This window comes from Nannobrachium achirus, assembly GCF_963921795.1.
Source record: "Nannobrachium achirus genome assembly, chromosome: 20".
Taxonomy (NCBI): domain Eukaryota; kingdom Metazoa; phylum Chordata; class Actinopteri; order Myctophiformes; family Myctophidae; genus Nannobrachium; species Nannobrachium achirus.
The window spans coordinates 3,343,861-3,358,770 of record NC_137827.1 but is presented as its reverse complement, the minus strand read 5'-3'; the positions used below and the strand labels follow the sequence as shown (position 1 = coordinate 3,358,770).

The 14,910-nt window shown below is 42.3% G+C and overlaps 1 protein-coding gene across 1 annotated transcript; it reads right to left on the bottom strand.

Moving 5' to 3' along the window:
- Positions 1–5,552: 5,552 nt before the first annotated feature.
- On the bottom strand, positions 5,553–8,617 carry LOC308305490 (H-2 class II histocompatibility antigen, A-K alpha chain-like; the record flags this gene model as incomplete). Its single annotated transcript, XM_080750286.1, has 3 exons — positions 5,553–5,668; positions 6,561–6,845; positions 8,512–8,617. 3 exons carry the CDS (start codon positions 8,615–8,617, stop codon positions 5,553–5,555), a joined length of 507 nt encoding a protein of 168 aa, XP_080606412.1.
- Positions 8,618–14,910: the final 6,293 nt, after the last annotated feature.

Genomic DNA, 14,910 nt, shown 5'->3' with positions numbered 1-14,910 from the left:
GGAAACCAATGAAACTCAGTGAAACACTGAGACAGAGATGAGAAGTCATGATGAGTTGAGATGTTTCAGAGTTTAGTTGAAGTGTTGATGAGTTGAGATGTTTCAGAGTTTAGTTGAAGTGTTGATGAGTTGAGATGTTTCAGAGTTTAGTTGAAGTGTTGATGAGTTGAACACAGACTAGCTGTAACTCTAACTCTAGCCCTTCCCCAAAAGTCTCTACTCTACAACAACCAATGAAAAAACACTAGTCACAGTCATCACTTGTTGCCAGGTAGATGATAAACCAAAAAATACATCTAAAAATCATAAACATGTTGATGATTTGAGATTCTGTTGTGGAAATGAAGATAAAAAGAAACCACTCTTTACTCAAATGTTACCAGGCAAAGATAAAGTAACAACTTGCAGTAAGCTGGCCATAACCAGTGTTTTATTGCGACCGTCAGGTCGCAGTTTAGTATGAAAACCTCCACCGGCCGTCCGTCCGTCCGTCCGTCCCTGAGTCCGTCCCTGAGTCACACGTGTGACGTGACACGTGTGACGTCAGAGTCCACAGCTGATATCACTCTGACATCACAGAGTCCACAGCTGATGATGTGGCGTGATGTCATACAATGTCATACAATACACAAACAAGCCCTATATAAAGGGGCAATTCTCACCAGGGAAGAGAGCATTCCTCGACTCAGACCTTATCGCCAGGATCAACTAAGCTTATAGCTTATCATCACATCCAAGATGTGATAAGATACTCAGCTAGTGGGGAATGCTCTCTTCCCTGCTGAGAATTGCCCCTTTATATAGGGCTTGTTTGTGTATTGTATGACATCACGCCACATCATCAGCTGTGGACTCTGTGATGTCATCGTATCTCCATATATGGCCATCTCCGTATATGGAGATATAAGTCGTCCATGCCCAAGTATGGGCTGGTGAGGTCAGACTTTGTGTGATGCGTAGGTTATCTCCATATATGGAGATTCAACATTCCAGGTGTAACTATGGCTGCCCGTATGACGTGAGAGGTGGAGGCTGTGATATAAGACCGGCATTATCTACCGACAGATTAGTAACAAGATGTCAAAATCGTTGAAGGTTGAATCTCCAGATATGGAGATAACCAACACATCCCTCCATATATGGAGATAACCGATGCAGTGGTGTCCGGTAAGAACTTAACCGAGATGCCTTGAATCGTCACACTCCATATATAGTGTTATCCACATTTCGTGTAGCCGCCCTGTACAGGAAGTGATGTCACAACTCGCTGACATCACCGTCAGGTCCACAGCGTGACCGTCAGGTCACGCTGTGACCTGACGGTCGCTTATCTCCCGATTCGGGAGTCTTACTGGTAAGAACCTTTCAGTAACCGTTACCTCTTAACCAGCTAATTGCGACCGTAGGTCGCATTTACTATAGCTAGCTCCACCAGGTGTCCGTCAGTCAGTCCGTCAGTCACACTTTTGCCCTGCTCATATCTCCACAACCGTTGCCCCGATCCATGCCAAAATTTCCACACAAACTCCTTGCCTGCCAAACTACAACCTCCAAGGACCCCCGGAGTTCCAGGGGGACCCCCAGGTCCCTGGGGGACCCCCAGGTGTAAAAACATTACCACATACACGTCACACTTTCCCCCTACTCATATCTCGGCCACCGTTGGCCCGATCCATGCCAAAATTTCCACACAAACTCCTTGCCTGCCAAACTACAACCTCCAAGGACCCCCGGAGTTCCAGGGACCCCCAGGTCCCTGGGGGACCCCCAGGTGTTAAAAAAATACCAAATGTGCAAAAATGACCAAATGACCACCCCCACGGGGCTGCTCACGGGGAATTCCCGGGGACCACCCACTCCTGGTACTCCAGAATGGATGCAAAAGTGGTGGCGCCCCCAGTGGAGGACCCCCTCCACTGCAGCTCACATAAAATGCCCTAACTCGGCCTAGGAGCGTCCGGGAGAGCCGGGGCCGGTACCTATTCGTCCGCCAAGGCAACGCGGAGACCCCACCCCTCATTTCTCACATGGCCCTCTTCTAGCGAGACCTACGGTCGCTTATCTCCCGATTAGGGAGTCTTACTGGTGTACTGTACCAAAACCTCCCCTGGCTGTCTGTCTGTCAGTCAGTCAGTCAGTCAGTCCGTCACACTGTTGCCCTGCTCATATCTCCACAACCGTTGCCCCCATCCATGCCACATTTTGCACACACACTCCTTGACTGCCAAACTAGAACCTCCAAGGACCCCCGGAGCCCCAGGGACCCCCAGGTCCCTGGGGGACCCCCAGATGTAAAAAATGACCAAATGTGCTCACACGTCACACGTCACACTTTTTCCCTGCTTATATCTCTGCACCCGTTGACCCGATCCATGCCAGATTTTACACACACACTCCTTGCCTGCCAAACTACAACCTCCAAGGACCCCCGGAGCCCCAGGGACCCCCAGGTCCCTGGGGGACCCCCAGATGTAAAAAATGACCAAATGTGCAAAAATGACCAAATGACCACCCCAACGGGGCGGCACGCGGGGAATTCCCGGGGACCACCGACTCCTGGTGCTCCAGAACGGATGCAAAAGTGGTGGCGCCCCCAGTGGAGGACCCCCTGCCACTGCAGCGCACATAAAATGCCGTAACTCGGGCTAGGAGCGTCCGGGAGAGCCGGGGCCGGTACCTATTCGTCCGCCAAGGCAACGCGGAGACCCCACCCCTCATTTCTCACATGGCCCTATTCTAGCGCCACCTTCAGGCCGATTTTTAAAACACATTTTTGGACACCGCTCCTACAGTTTTTGCCCTAAAATCACGAATATCACTACACAGCATGTCTACACTCATGTCATCAACATGGATCAGGAAGATTTTGGAAAAACAAATTTTTGCCCTATTTGTGGAGATAAGCCACCTACGGTCGCTTATCTCCCGATTAGGGAGTCTTACTGGTGTACTGTAGTCCTAAACATCCGTCTTTATGGACAGATCTGTGTTTTAAAGAGAAGAGTCATATTTTAGTCATCTGGCATGTTTTTGTGTTTTTAGTCGACTAAATCTACAGTTGATTTGGTTGACAATAAAGTATTTTGGCGGGCCTTGATGGCGTCGTAATGGCTGATTTTACCCTTAGTTACATGCTGAAAATAGCCGATGTACACGCGTCGCTGTGACGTGCTGTGAGCTTGTACATTTGCTATTTTCAGAGCACAACACCCAAGCGCAACCAAACATAAAATGACTTGTCTTTTAGTTTTACTTAGAGGTCTTCACAGGTTCAATTTGACCTAACCGTACCCAAATGGACAAGAAACATTTACCCGGAGCCAAATGGACCCGGCTATTATTCTAGTTCTAAGGAGGAGGCCAGTGCTTCTGGGCAGGAGCATAACCACAGATAATGGACTCAGATGGAGTTTTATGACTTTCTTTAAAGGTATATTCAGTGATTATATTTCATTCAAATAAAAATATAATTGGTCCATTTTACATTCATTCTCCTCACTAGAATGTGTGCTGACCATATAAGGACTTCCACCATGCCCGTGTTGCGAGCATAGCTAGATTCGGTTTTCAGAGGTGGCCAGCCAGTCCTCGACCAATTAGGGTAGAGTATGGCCGTAGATATGTTATGATGTTTAGTTATGAAGGTCAAAATAAAAGTTTTGAGAACCACAGTCGCTCTGAATTAAGAACGTCTGCCAAATGCCTAGATTGTAAACTACTGAACTCATAAAATGCCACAGTCTCGTAGTAAATCAGTATCATACATATCCTGAAGCTGGAGACGTAGGCCTACCAATATTCAGTGATTGGGTCTAATGATCAAAACGAGAACATTATAATGGTGTAGAAAATCTATAAAAAACTAAACATTTCCAGGCTGTGACAAGATGACCCCCGGCCACTTTCATTATCACTGAATACACCTTTAAGTGATGTTGGTAATTGACTGCACAAAACCCTTGTTTTAATTTGAGACTCTATGACTTAAAATAGCTTGTCTTAAATATTTATTATATACTGTAGGTTACTATTTCAATATTGTAGAGCATTGGTTCTCAAAGTGAGGTCCGGGGACTAACAGAGGTCTTTGATATGTGGCGATGCACGGAAGCGGGGTTTGAACCCGAGGCTCTCACCTGCCAGTCCAACACACAACCCCCTAACAAGGCTGAGCCCAATATGCAAGGCTGTTGTACAGTGCATCTTGGCTGTAATAACTATGGAGGCTGTTAGGAACCAAATGGACCCTCATCATGCGTGTAACTCAGAGAGTGTACAATTAAATGGAACTAAAGACGTCTGGGTCTATTTGGTCCATGTGTACACTCTCTGAATTACATACCCATGAGGGTTCATTTGGTTCCTCACTTCCAAACTAAAATACAACAGCCCTGCCAATCTAGCTCAGCACTATTTTGGCACAACGGGTTGTGTGTTGGACTGGCGAGTGGGTGCTCTGGGTTCTGTCACCACTTCTGCACATCACTGCATATCATTTAGCTGGGGACCCCCACGGGTCCATGGACCCCACTTTGAGAACAAATGGAGGGCAGCTCGTTCTTCTTTATGTAAGTGTGTGTTGTGTTGTGTTTTGGTGCGCAATCTCTCAGTATATCAAAGCAAGACGCATACCATAAAAAATATAGTTCACCTTTGTAATTTTTATATATGTTTTATATATAAATATATAGTTCACTATTGTTTCTTTTTATAGCAGGTGTGTAGAATACCATGCCATCCAACTGACATCCTTTTTTTAAACTATACTTTTATACAGTTATACTTAGTTATATAGTGCTCAAGTTGCTACGAAGGGTGTTTAAGGGCACCCCTTAAAAATCATTCGTAAGGTCTGCGGAGGCATGGGAAAGGGGTTTGCTTCTACGATCCTCCTTCCAGGAGCCCTTACGATGGGTTTCCCCAAGCCATTAGTAAGGTGTGCAAATATCGCAGCCATTTGGTTCCATTGTACACTCTCGACCCGTTTCCCGAAAGCCCTCGTAGGCCACGGAGGCGTTCTTGAAACGGTTTTGCTGCTGTGAAGGGTCTCTATGACCATCGTGAGCTACGAAGGCTCAAAATCGCTTTGGGAAACCCGGCAATTGACATTTGTAGCTTGTTTGGCGCCCCCTATGGGTGGTGTGAAATGGGTTTTATATCTGTGTTGTTCAGAGGCCCCTTGATGTGTGATTATAAAATGGGGCAGATTGGATGCTGCTTTCAGGGTTTTTTCTTCTGCAAATGGGTCTCTACTGCAAACAAATAGTAGCCAATCAGAATGGAAGCTGAAAAATCTTACAAATTGATCACATGATTTCAAAGAATGTGTATCAGTTTGTTTTATGTATCTTTCATGGTATGATCTACAGTACAAGAGTGTACAGGCCTCAATGTGAAGGCAAACATACATTCTGTACCAGCCGTTTTAGCTTGGTTGAGATAATGAAAACATAATCCTACACTTACATCCTATGCATAAAATGATTAAATGAACATAGCATAGCATAGCATAGCATAGCATTATTGTCAAGAGTGTCAGCATTGTTTTAGTTTCATTGGTTTCCTTTGATGAGGAGGAAGGTTCCCATGGCAACCCCCAGCAGACCCAGGGTCAGCCCCACCCCACAGAACACATCTGGACCCACACTGGGCTGGTCCTGTTCCACATCTGGAGAGAGAGACACACACACACACACACACACACACACACACACACACACACACACACACACACACACACACACACACACACACACACACACACACACACACACACATGCACACACACTTTAATGTTAATGTTAATTTGAATCCCAAAAGTATGATTCCAAGTACTTAGAATGCTTATCTTGTAAAGCCTGGTCCATGGACAGATCAAAAACACATCCCACCTCCAGAATCAGAACCTCCCTGTGACTGGTGTCAACAAAACAACATCTGGTGTATTTGTCATGCCAGCAAAGACATCACAGGCACAACCAAACCAATCCAGTAACACTCTTGAGTTTTTATACATTGCTGCACTGGATGGCAAACATGTTCTAACTGCATCGGACACTATGTTGACAATGTGGTCGCAGTGAGCAATGTATATGTTTTTATATGCACTGCAACCGTTTGTTATGTGTGCGAATGATTCTAGATGTTGTTCAGAATCATGATGGTTAATACAGAGTGGACTATGGATGTCAGGATACCAGATTGACAGATTGCACTTTGTTGGTAATACTTGCAGTCTTGCTTTGATGGTGATTCTTTGTATGTGTTTTGCCAAGTCCCAGAAAAGATGTGCAGTGATTGGCCAGTACAGTCACTTTGATTGGCAGTTGTGTCGAATGCTCACAACAAAACATGATTTACGAGACTGAGGCTCCTTGTGTGGAACAACCAAGGCATGGATGAGGTCTGCAAGGGAAACTGGACAACAGTGGCATTTCTGCCTAATACACCCCATGGACAGTCTTTGGGATCAATAGAAGTAGGAAAATGAGCCTAGATATTATTTAGTGTGGAGTTTTCCTTTAACACTGAATCTTAACTCAAAGTAATTGTGTTCTCACCCCACAGTCTGGTCTCAGGGCTGCTCAGTGATTGGTGGTTGACCGTACAGCTGTAGATGTCTCCCTGCTCTGGAGTGAACTTCAGTCTGGAGATCTGGGTGAAGGTCACATCATCATCGTTGAAGTACGGTACGCTGGTAGTGATGTCATCAGTCAGGTTGAGGGTGTTCCTGGTCCAGCTGATGCTGATTGGAGCAGGATAGAACCCGGTCACATGACAGATGAGAGTGTTGGCCACGCCCACCACCACATGGTCTCTGGGGTAGAGGGAGCTGCTAGGTTCTTCTGTAGACACACAGAGAGATGTGCACATGTCATACCGTTGGTTGTTTATCAGGTGCAGCTGCGGTGGATCACATTGACTGACTGGTGATAAGATAACATATCACATTTGAATCCTTCATTTATGTAGGATATTAATTTTTTGTTTACCAAACCAAAGGTCTATTTTTTTCCTTCATAAATTGGCAATATTCTTTTTATTAATCCTGTGATTGGAACGGGAATGAAAAGCCAATGGCAAAGGTTGACCTGCTGGTAGCGCTATTCCAGGCCAGTGTGAAAAGGGTGGCATTTGTTCCTCGACCTAATGGGAATCTGCATGCAAAATGTCCAGGAAATTGCAAGCTCCGTTCATGATTTGAGGCATTGTGTTAAAAACTGACCAATCCTGCAAACTTTGGAAGCCATTAGCCAATTAGGATGAAATATTAAATATCGGACAGATCCGTCTTGATCACATGACTATAGAGGTATTGTGTACTGATTTGCGTGATTTTTGGATTAAATCTGAAGGAATAATTGCAACTGAAGTCATTGATATACAGTATATCACTGGCCAGATGGCAAAGGCATGGCCCATATCTGTGTGATTGGTTCAGATAGGGATCTCCATGTATGGACATAAAATATATTGTATGTATATGGATACATATTATTATTAATAAAGTCCATATATGGTCATTCCCAGAAACAAAATCCCTTTTATGCCCATATATGGAGATTTCTGATGTAATCAATCCCAGGCCCTAACTGGCCCAAGAGCCAGCATTACTCTGATTTACACCCTACCTTCCCTGAAAACGTTAATATTAGGAAGATATTTTCCAAAAAAGTGTACAGAAAGTGTTGAAATGTGTTTTTTATGTGGCCACACCCACCAGTTCATTAAGTATGCCTGGTTGTCATGGTGGGTGGTGACCCAGCTGAAGTTAGCCACACCCACAGTGTTAGGTGAATGGTAAAAGGGGAGGGGATTATTTTATGATCATTAAATCTGTGTTTTCGATCAGGCCTTTTGACTCGGTGGCTTTCAGCTTTCAGGAAGAAACCAAAAATACACAGGGAAGGCAAATGTGCACATTGGCACATATGCTAAGCCCACCCGGTGGTCTATTAGAGAAATGTTAGACACACAAAACAGAAAAAGTGCAAAACTATGGCACCACCTCTCTAATAGACGGACAGACGGACGGACGGATGGACGGACGGACAGGGGGCAAAACATAGTCTCAGCCATGCCTTTCGGCCTGGTGCAGACAATAAAGGCTGCCAGCCACAGACTGGGGACAGGTCTCACTTTGCTCTTGCAAGTCAAAGTACAAGGTGCTGGATAATAAAGGCGCTATATACGTTTAGCCACGGTGCAGCCACGGTGTGGCTGCATGTGCGTAAACACACACACACACACACACACACACACACACACACACACACACACACACACACACACACACACACACACACACACACACACACACACACACAGTATATACATATGTTATATATTATTATAGTATTATAAAATATGTTCAGTAGTAGTGTAATAGTTATTGTAGTGTTAATAGTTATAGTATAGATATGTACCTAGTTCCACAGGAGGGTTCTTGAGGGCAGAGAGAAGGGCCTCCAGGTTGATTTTGCAGATCCAGTTCCACAGCATATTGATAACCTCCTTCTTTGTAGGTGATGTGATCTATGAACTTAGGCTGAGGCTCCTCCTCCTTCCCCTTGGTGAAGTCAGCGTACCAGATCACCTCTCCATCCAGACCATACATGAACTCTTTATCTTTTTTTTTATCTGAGTCTGAACAGCCAGTGACAGCAGTATTCTTGTGTATGACTGGAAAGAAAACAAAGATGACATTAAATTACTTTAAATGAACAAAGTTCTTCAAAGTGAGAATGACACATCACAGATTCATCACATGTTAATTAAACAATCCTGATTGGTTGTAAAGTTCAATATGAAGTGAGAGGTTTAATAACAACAAGTATCAGTTCATGTATGTATTGTATTAAACCTAGCATTCCTGTTTGATTTGGTACAGTTAAAAGTGATAAATTGAAGGAATTGGAGACCTTGACCATTTCTATATTATAATATATATTTTATGTTTCTTAATATATTATAATAAGAGACAAAACAAACAATATTATAGAAAACTAAATAACCAAACACGCACGCACGCTTGCGCGCGCACACACACTTGCGCGCGCGCGCGCGCACACACACACACACACACACACACACACACACACACACACACACACACACACACACACACACACACACACACTCTTTCAATTAAAATGTTAGAAGTAAAGACACAAGTATATATTTTTTGTAAAACATATAATAGGGTCTTCTAATATTTGCTATAATAACAAAGTATATTTGATCTACTCAAATCTACTCACCTCCTGGGATTGCTTTACAGAGGAGAGGATGAGGAGGGTGGCTGAGATCTTCATCATCACTGATTAATGTGAACTGAACTGATCACAATGATCACTACAAACAGATCAATAATCACTACAAACTGATCAATAATCACTACTAACAGATCAATAATCAGGTGTTGACTCAACGAGAAGCTCCAACGACTGGCAGAGAATGGGAGGGACTGTTCTGTAGTGGAGAATAATCAGCCAATCAGATTAAAGATAGGCTGTTGCATCATCTGTGTCCAGAAGACACCCTTCTAGATTTGTTGAAGAGAAACAAATTAGAAATGCATAGATAAACATAATCTGTGCCAATTTCATAGTTTTCTATTGTTATATAAAAAAAATAACCAATCTACAAGCTCACCACGTGTCATACATCCCTGTTTTTCAAAATAGTAAAACATGTAAAAAGAGTTTAGGCCAGGGGTGCCCAGTCTGCCCACACTTTTTTGACTTGGTTTCTATACATCATACATCCTGATATCTTTTGAAAATGTATGGAATACGGAACCGAGCTAGGTATGTGGGGGTGGATCATTCTGTATAAGATGATCATCACTGACACCTGTGGTATAGAGCAGGGGTTCCCAAACGTTTTTTGTCTTGGGGCACGCCATCAATATTTGTTTAATCTGAGGCACCCCTACATTATAAGTTTCACTCCCAGCACCTTATAGCATATCGTCATTGTCGGGTGGAAACCTTGTGTGTCCAAAACCGTTCGTTTTGTATTTATCATCTATAAAATGTACTAAACTAGTGAAAACAGATCTTTTGTGCGACAGTCTTGTATGATGAAGCAGGGCTTTGCTTTACCAAAACACATACACATTTGAAACTTGGGGATACAAAGTTTTTGCCCGACAGTGACGATATTTTTGTGATTATGTTGCGAGGAAAACGTTGAGTTAATAGCCATTTGGTTAGAACTGTCTGAAAATAACTTTGTACTTCAAGTTTAAAATGATGAGGTTGTATGGGCTGTCAAGGACAAAAAGTAGTTCTTTGCCACTCAGTAGGCGTTCCCGCATAACTTCCGGTATGATGATGATGTCACGTGCATAACCTCTATAGCACCTGAGGTCAGAACAAGAAACAAACAAAAAAAAAAAAAATCTGAGAAAAAAGAAAGTTTTATTTAGCTTATAAATAGTTATATTTAGGGGCATGTCATGTGGTCTACCTGTACCTGCGGCTTTGTGATCTACTGGTAGGTCACAATCTACCTTTTGGGGACCCCAGTAGTATTAGGAGAGGTTAAAAGGTAAAGAGGTAAAATAACTTGTTTCCCAGCAGAGGTGGAGCATTCTGTATAAGATCATCATCACTGACACCTTTGGTATGGCACCAGGAAGCGAACCGCGTTGTGTTTTTTCATTTGTAGCTCTATAAATAGTTCTAGTCTTTTTTAGGTGTGTGTGTGTGTGTGTGTGTGTTGTAATTGATTAAGCCCCGCCCCCTCTGTATTCCTATTGGCTGGGCTTTAAACCGCCATAACTCAAGTTTGCAGCATGTTACTAGTCTCAAACTCGGTGGGTGGTCCGACATACCTAACGGCTAACCGCTACTTCCGCTAATGCTAAAAATGCTAATGCTAACACTAAAATGCTAATGCTAATGTTTAAAAAAGTTAATGCTAATGCTATATATGCTAATATTAAAAATGCTAATGCATACACTCAGCGAGCTGCAGGCACACTTAAAATTTTGTAGGAATTTTCTTTTCTAATAGTTACGTTTGTCTTCCACCTGTAAATGTCAAGAAGCAAAAGACGCTGGTCTGGCAGGTTCACTAGGATGGGGTTCAATTCCCTGCGGTGTCCTGCTGATTGGTTTACTAGGATGGGGTTCAATTCCCTGCGGTGTCCTGCTGATTGGTTTACTAGGATGGGGTTCAATTCCCTGCGGTGTCCTGCTGAATGGTTTACTAGGATGGGGTTCAATTCCCTGCGGTGTCCTGCTGATTGGTTTACTAGGATGGGGTTCAATTCCCTGCGGTGTCCTGCTGATTAGTTTACTAGGATGGGGTTCAATTCCCTGCGGTGTCCTGCTGATTGGTTCACTAGGATGGGGTTCAATTCCCTGCGGTGTCCTGCTGAATGGTTTACTAGGATGGGGTTCAATTCCCTGCGGTGTCCTGCTGATTGGTTTACTAGGATGGGGTTCAATTCCCTGCGGTGTCCTGCTGAATGGTTTACTAGGATGGGGTTCAATTCCCTGCGGTGTCCTGCTGATTGGTTTACTAGGATGGGGTTCAATTCCCTGCGGTGTCCTGCTGATTGCACTTACAGGAATGTTGATTTGAGAGGTTGGTTGTACAACCAACTGTATTAATTAATGTTTTGATCTTTCCTTCCTTTCCATTTCCTTTTCATTCATTCTAATTCTTCTTCTGCCCTGGTTCTATATAATCTACATCTGTAAATTGTATGTGCTATATCTATACATTATGTGTGCTAGATTTGTGCATTTATAGATATAAATCACAGAATCGAAAAAAACACAGATCTAGAACACAATTCATAGATCTAGAACAGAGAATATAAAAACCTGATATTTTGTCGAAACTAAAGATTTTCCACCTTTTTTTCAAAGTCCTCGGAAACCACCAGACAACCAAAGCTCAAAACCCCCAAAAAGACAAAAGACATTGTATGTCGTGAAAAAAAAAAAGATTTTAAGTCTCAAATTAGTGCCCATCTTGTACTATGTTTTATAGCTCGTCGAGATGAACCTGTGGATATGTGACATCTCTCTGCAACCCCTGGAACCCTACTTGTTTTTCCGACAAATGGTAATGGTAACAAATGCTAATGCTAACAAATGATAATGCTAACACCAACCGCTAAACAAGGTTGCACACACTTAGCGAGCTGCAGGCACACTTAAAATGTCTTAGAAATGTTCTCCTTTATTCTAAATCTAATCCTAGATTTTTCAAAGTGCGATAACTCGGAAACCAATAGGTTTTAAGCGCCTGTCTCTTAGTATGTTGTATAGCTCTTCGAGACGATAGCGTGGATATGAAATTAATTCATTTTTTTCAGATTGTCTTCAAAAGCCCCAAAATTACATAAGACTATTTTAAGGCATCAAAACATAGATTTTAAGACTTAAAGTTGTACCATGTAACTTTTTTTATAAAACAAATCTTAAAATTGTCCTAACTGTTAAATCGCTAAAGTTTTAGAACACCCACTCCGTTATTTTCAGCTTCTGAAGCCTTCTCTTTATATGTTATATGTCAACAGATAGGCCTCCTCGCATTTGAATCTTACACAGTATAGCTTTAAATTTTCGATAGTGACAATCTTTTGGTATGTTGTATAGCTCGTCGAGACGAACATGTGGATGTGTGACACATTGCTATGCGACCCCTGGAACCCTACTTTTTTTCGACAAATGCAATCCTAGATTTTTCAAAGTGCGATAACTCGGAAACCAATAGGTTTTATGCACCTGTCTTTTAGTATGTTGTATAGCTCTTCGAGACGAACACGTGGATATGAAATTAATTCATTTTTTTCAGATTGTCTTCAAAACCCCCAAAATTACATAAGACTATAGTAAGGCGTCAACAGATAGATTTTGACGGGGTATTCGTGGGGGGGGGGGGGGGGGGGGGGTATTTGTGGATATTATTGTATATTTATATTCTAGTTATAAATTATTCAGTATTCCAATTTTTTTTTAATAGCAAAATAGCAGATCTACAAGCTCAAAGTGATATTCTAGTTAATCATTATTCAGTATTCCAATTGAAAATAAATAGCAAAATAGCAGATCTACAAGCTCAAACTGTGTTGCATAGAATTAATTTATGAACGAATAGGCATCAGTGAATGGGCGGTGCTCTCCCAGTGCGTCTCGGTGCATGCGGTGGTGTTGATGAAGCCATCGCGGGTCACTCTTTTTCCTCTCCTGGAGCACGTTGCAGAGAGCGGAGAGTTGAGCATCTCTTTCCGGAGGAGGTGAGACGATCCACACCGCGCGCCAGTCAACTTCAGCATCCTCCTCAGCTCCCAGCATGCATGCGACCACACAGCTCTTTCTTCATCTGTCTCCAGATATGCAATCCTGGTGGTCAGCAACTGTAAAACATAGAATAGCAATTAATTGTATGTATTTAATTACCATTATTACATTGATACAACATGTAAAACATAATAACAACAGCAAAAAACAAACAGTTCCAAACTTACCCTGGTCTTTCTCTGTCGGTGATTCATTGACATAGTCAATTTCTTTTTGCGGAGAGCATTTTCTGGCTGGTCCAGTCGATGGCTCCTTTTCAAAGACTCAAAATGGGTCCTGCAGGCAGCTTAAAATACAAGGAAAATGCAATTAGGATTTATTTCGTTGTTTATCTACAAACACAATCTATTTAAAGTTCAAAGGTGTTATCACCCAATTCAAATATCCTATGTACCTAGCTAATGTGTCTTTTTACTACAATATGTGATACAGCAAAGAACAACATAGAACAAATTGTTACCTTTCTTGTGGGGATAGTTTGTGTTTGTTGTTTTCCGAGTTGTGCAAACGTCTTACAGATTCCTTTAACAAAGAGAATGATTCACAAAGTTAGTTAAGCATAAAGGCCTCCTCGCATTTGGTGGACACATACAGGTCATATGGAGAACAGACAGACACTGTTAATGAGAAGTTGCCATGTTGACTGGCCCAGTAAAGTCACCCCACCCCCACCTAGCAGTGGCCATTTACATTTACAGTGACAAAGGGGACGGTCACTATCTGCTAACTGTCTAAAAGAGCTTAAGTGAGTTAAACAATTTGTTAAAATAGAATTATTACAGGAACACAAAGGTCTTACAAACACTTCCTTTTAACTTACTCTCAATGGGCCTCATTCACCAATAAGTTCTTAACTTTCTTCTTAACTTGGTGCAGAGACACAATAAAAAATTTACCCACATGCAATGCAATGTTTAAGTGGTTAAAACCCATAAAAGTTGTTAAAAAGGCCAGTCCACGGTTTGAAAGAAATGGTCACTAGATAAATACAGACAATATGATGTTGAGAACAACAAGCAATACAACCTAATTTAATCTAATCTAATCAACAATGTTTGTCCCCCTTAAACAAAACAAACCCCTTTTTTAGTTAGCTGCTATGCTTTGAGAAATGGTTACATGTCTCTACTATTACCTGTCTCTAACATATAATAGACTACTTACATAGAATTATATTTGTTGCAACTTACCAAACAGTTTGAAAATTATCCATTAATTTAGGTAACACTTCTCCTCTCTGTCTTCTTCAGCAAGCAGCAGTTACTACTGTCTGCCCGAGAGCCAGACGGCAAGCCAGTTTGAATTCAAAAGGTTGAAGCAAGAAACCTGATTGGTCACATTTTCACACTGATAAGGAACGTGATTGGTTAAGACAGAATAAAGGAACTGCCTGGTCTGAGCTACTGTACTTGGTGTTGGTCATGGTGTTGTCTGAACCCAGATCAGAAACAGCTTCTGTTTTATGTACAGTAAAACTTGACTGAACCTCTACCCCCATTCAAAGATGGTGTACTGACGGAATCTGATAGGCAGCTGCTGTTATCCATGTACAATCAAATCTATCCTGACAGTTTTGTCTCACAGG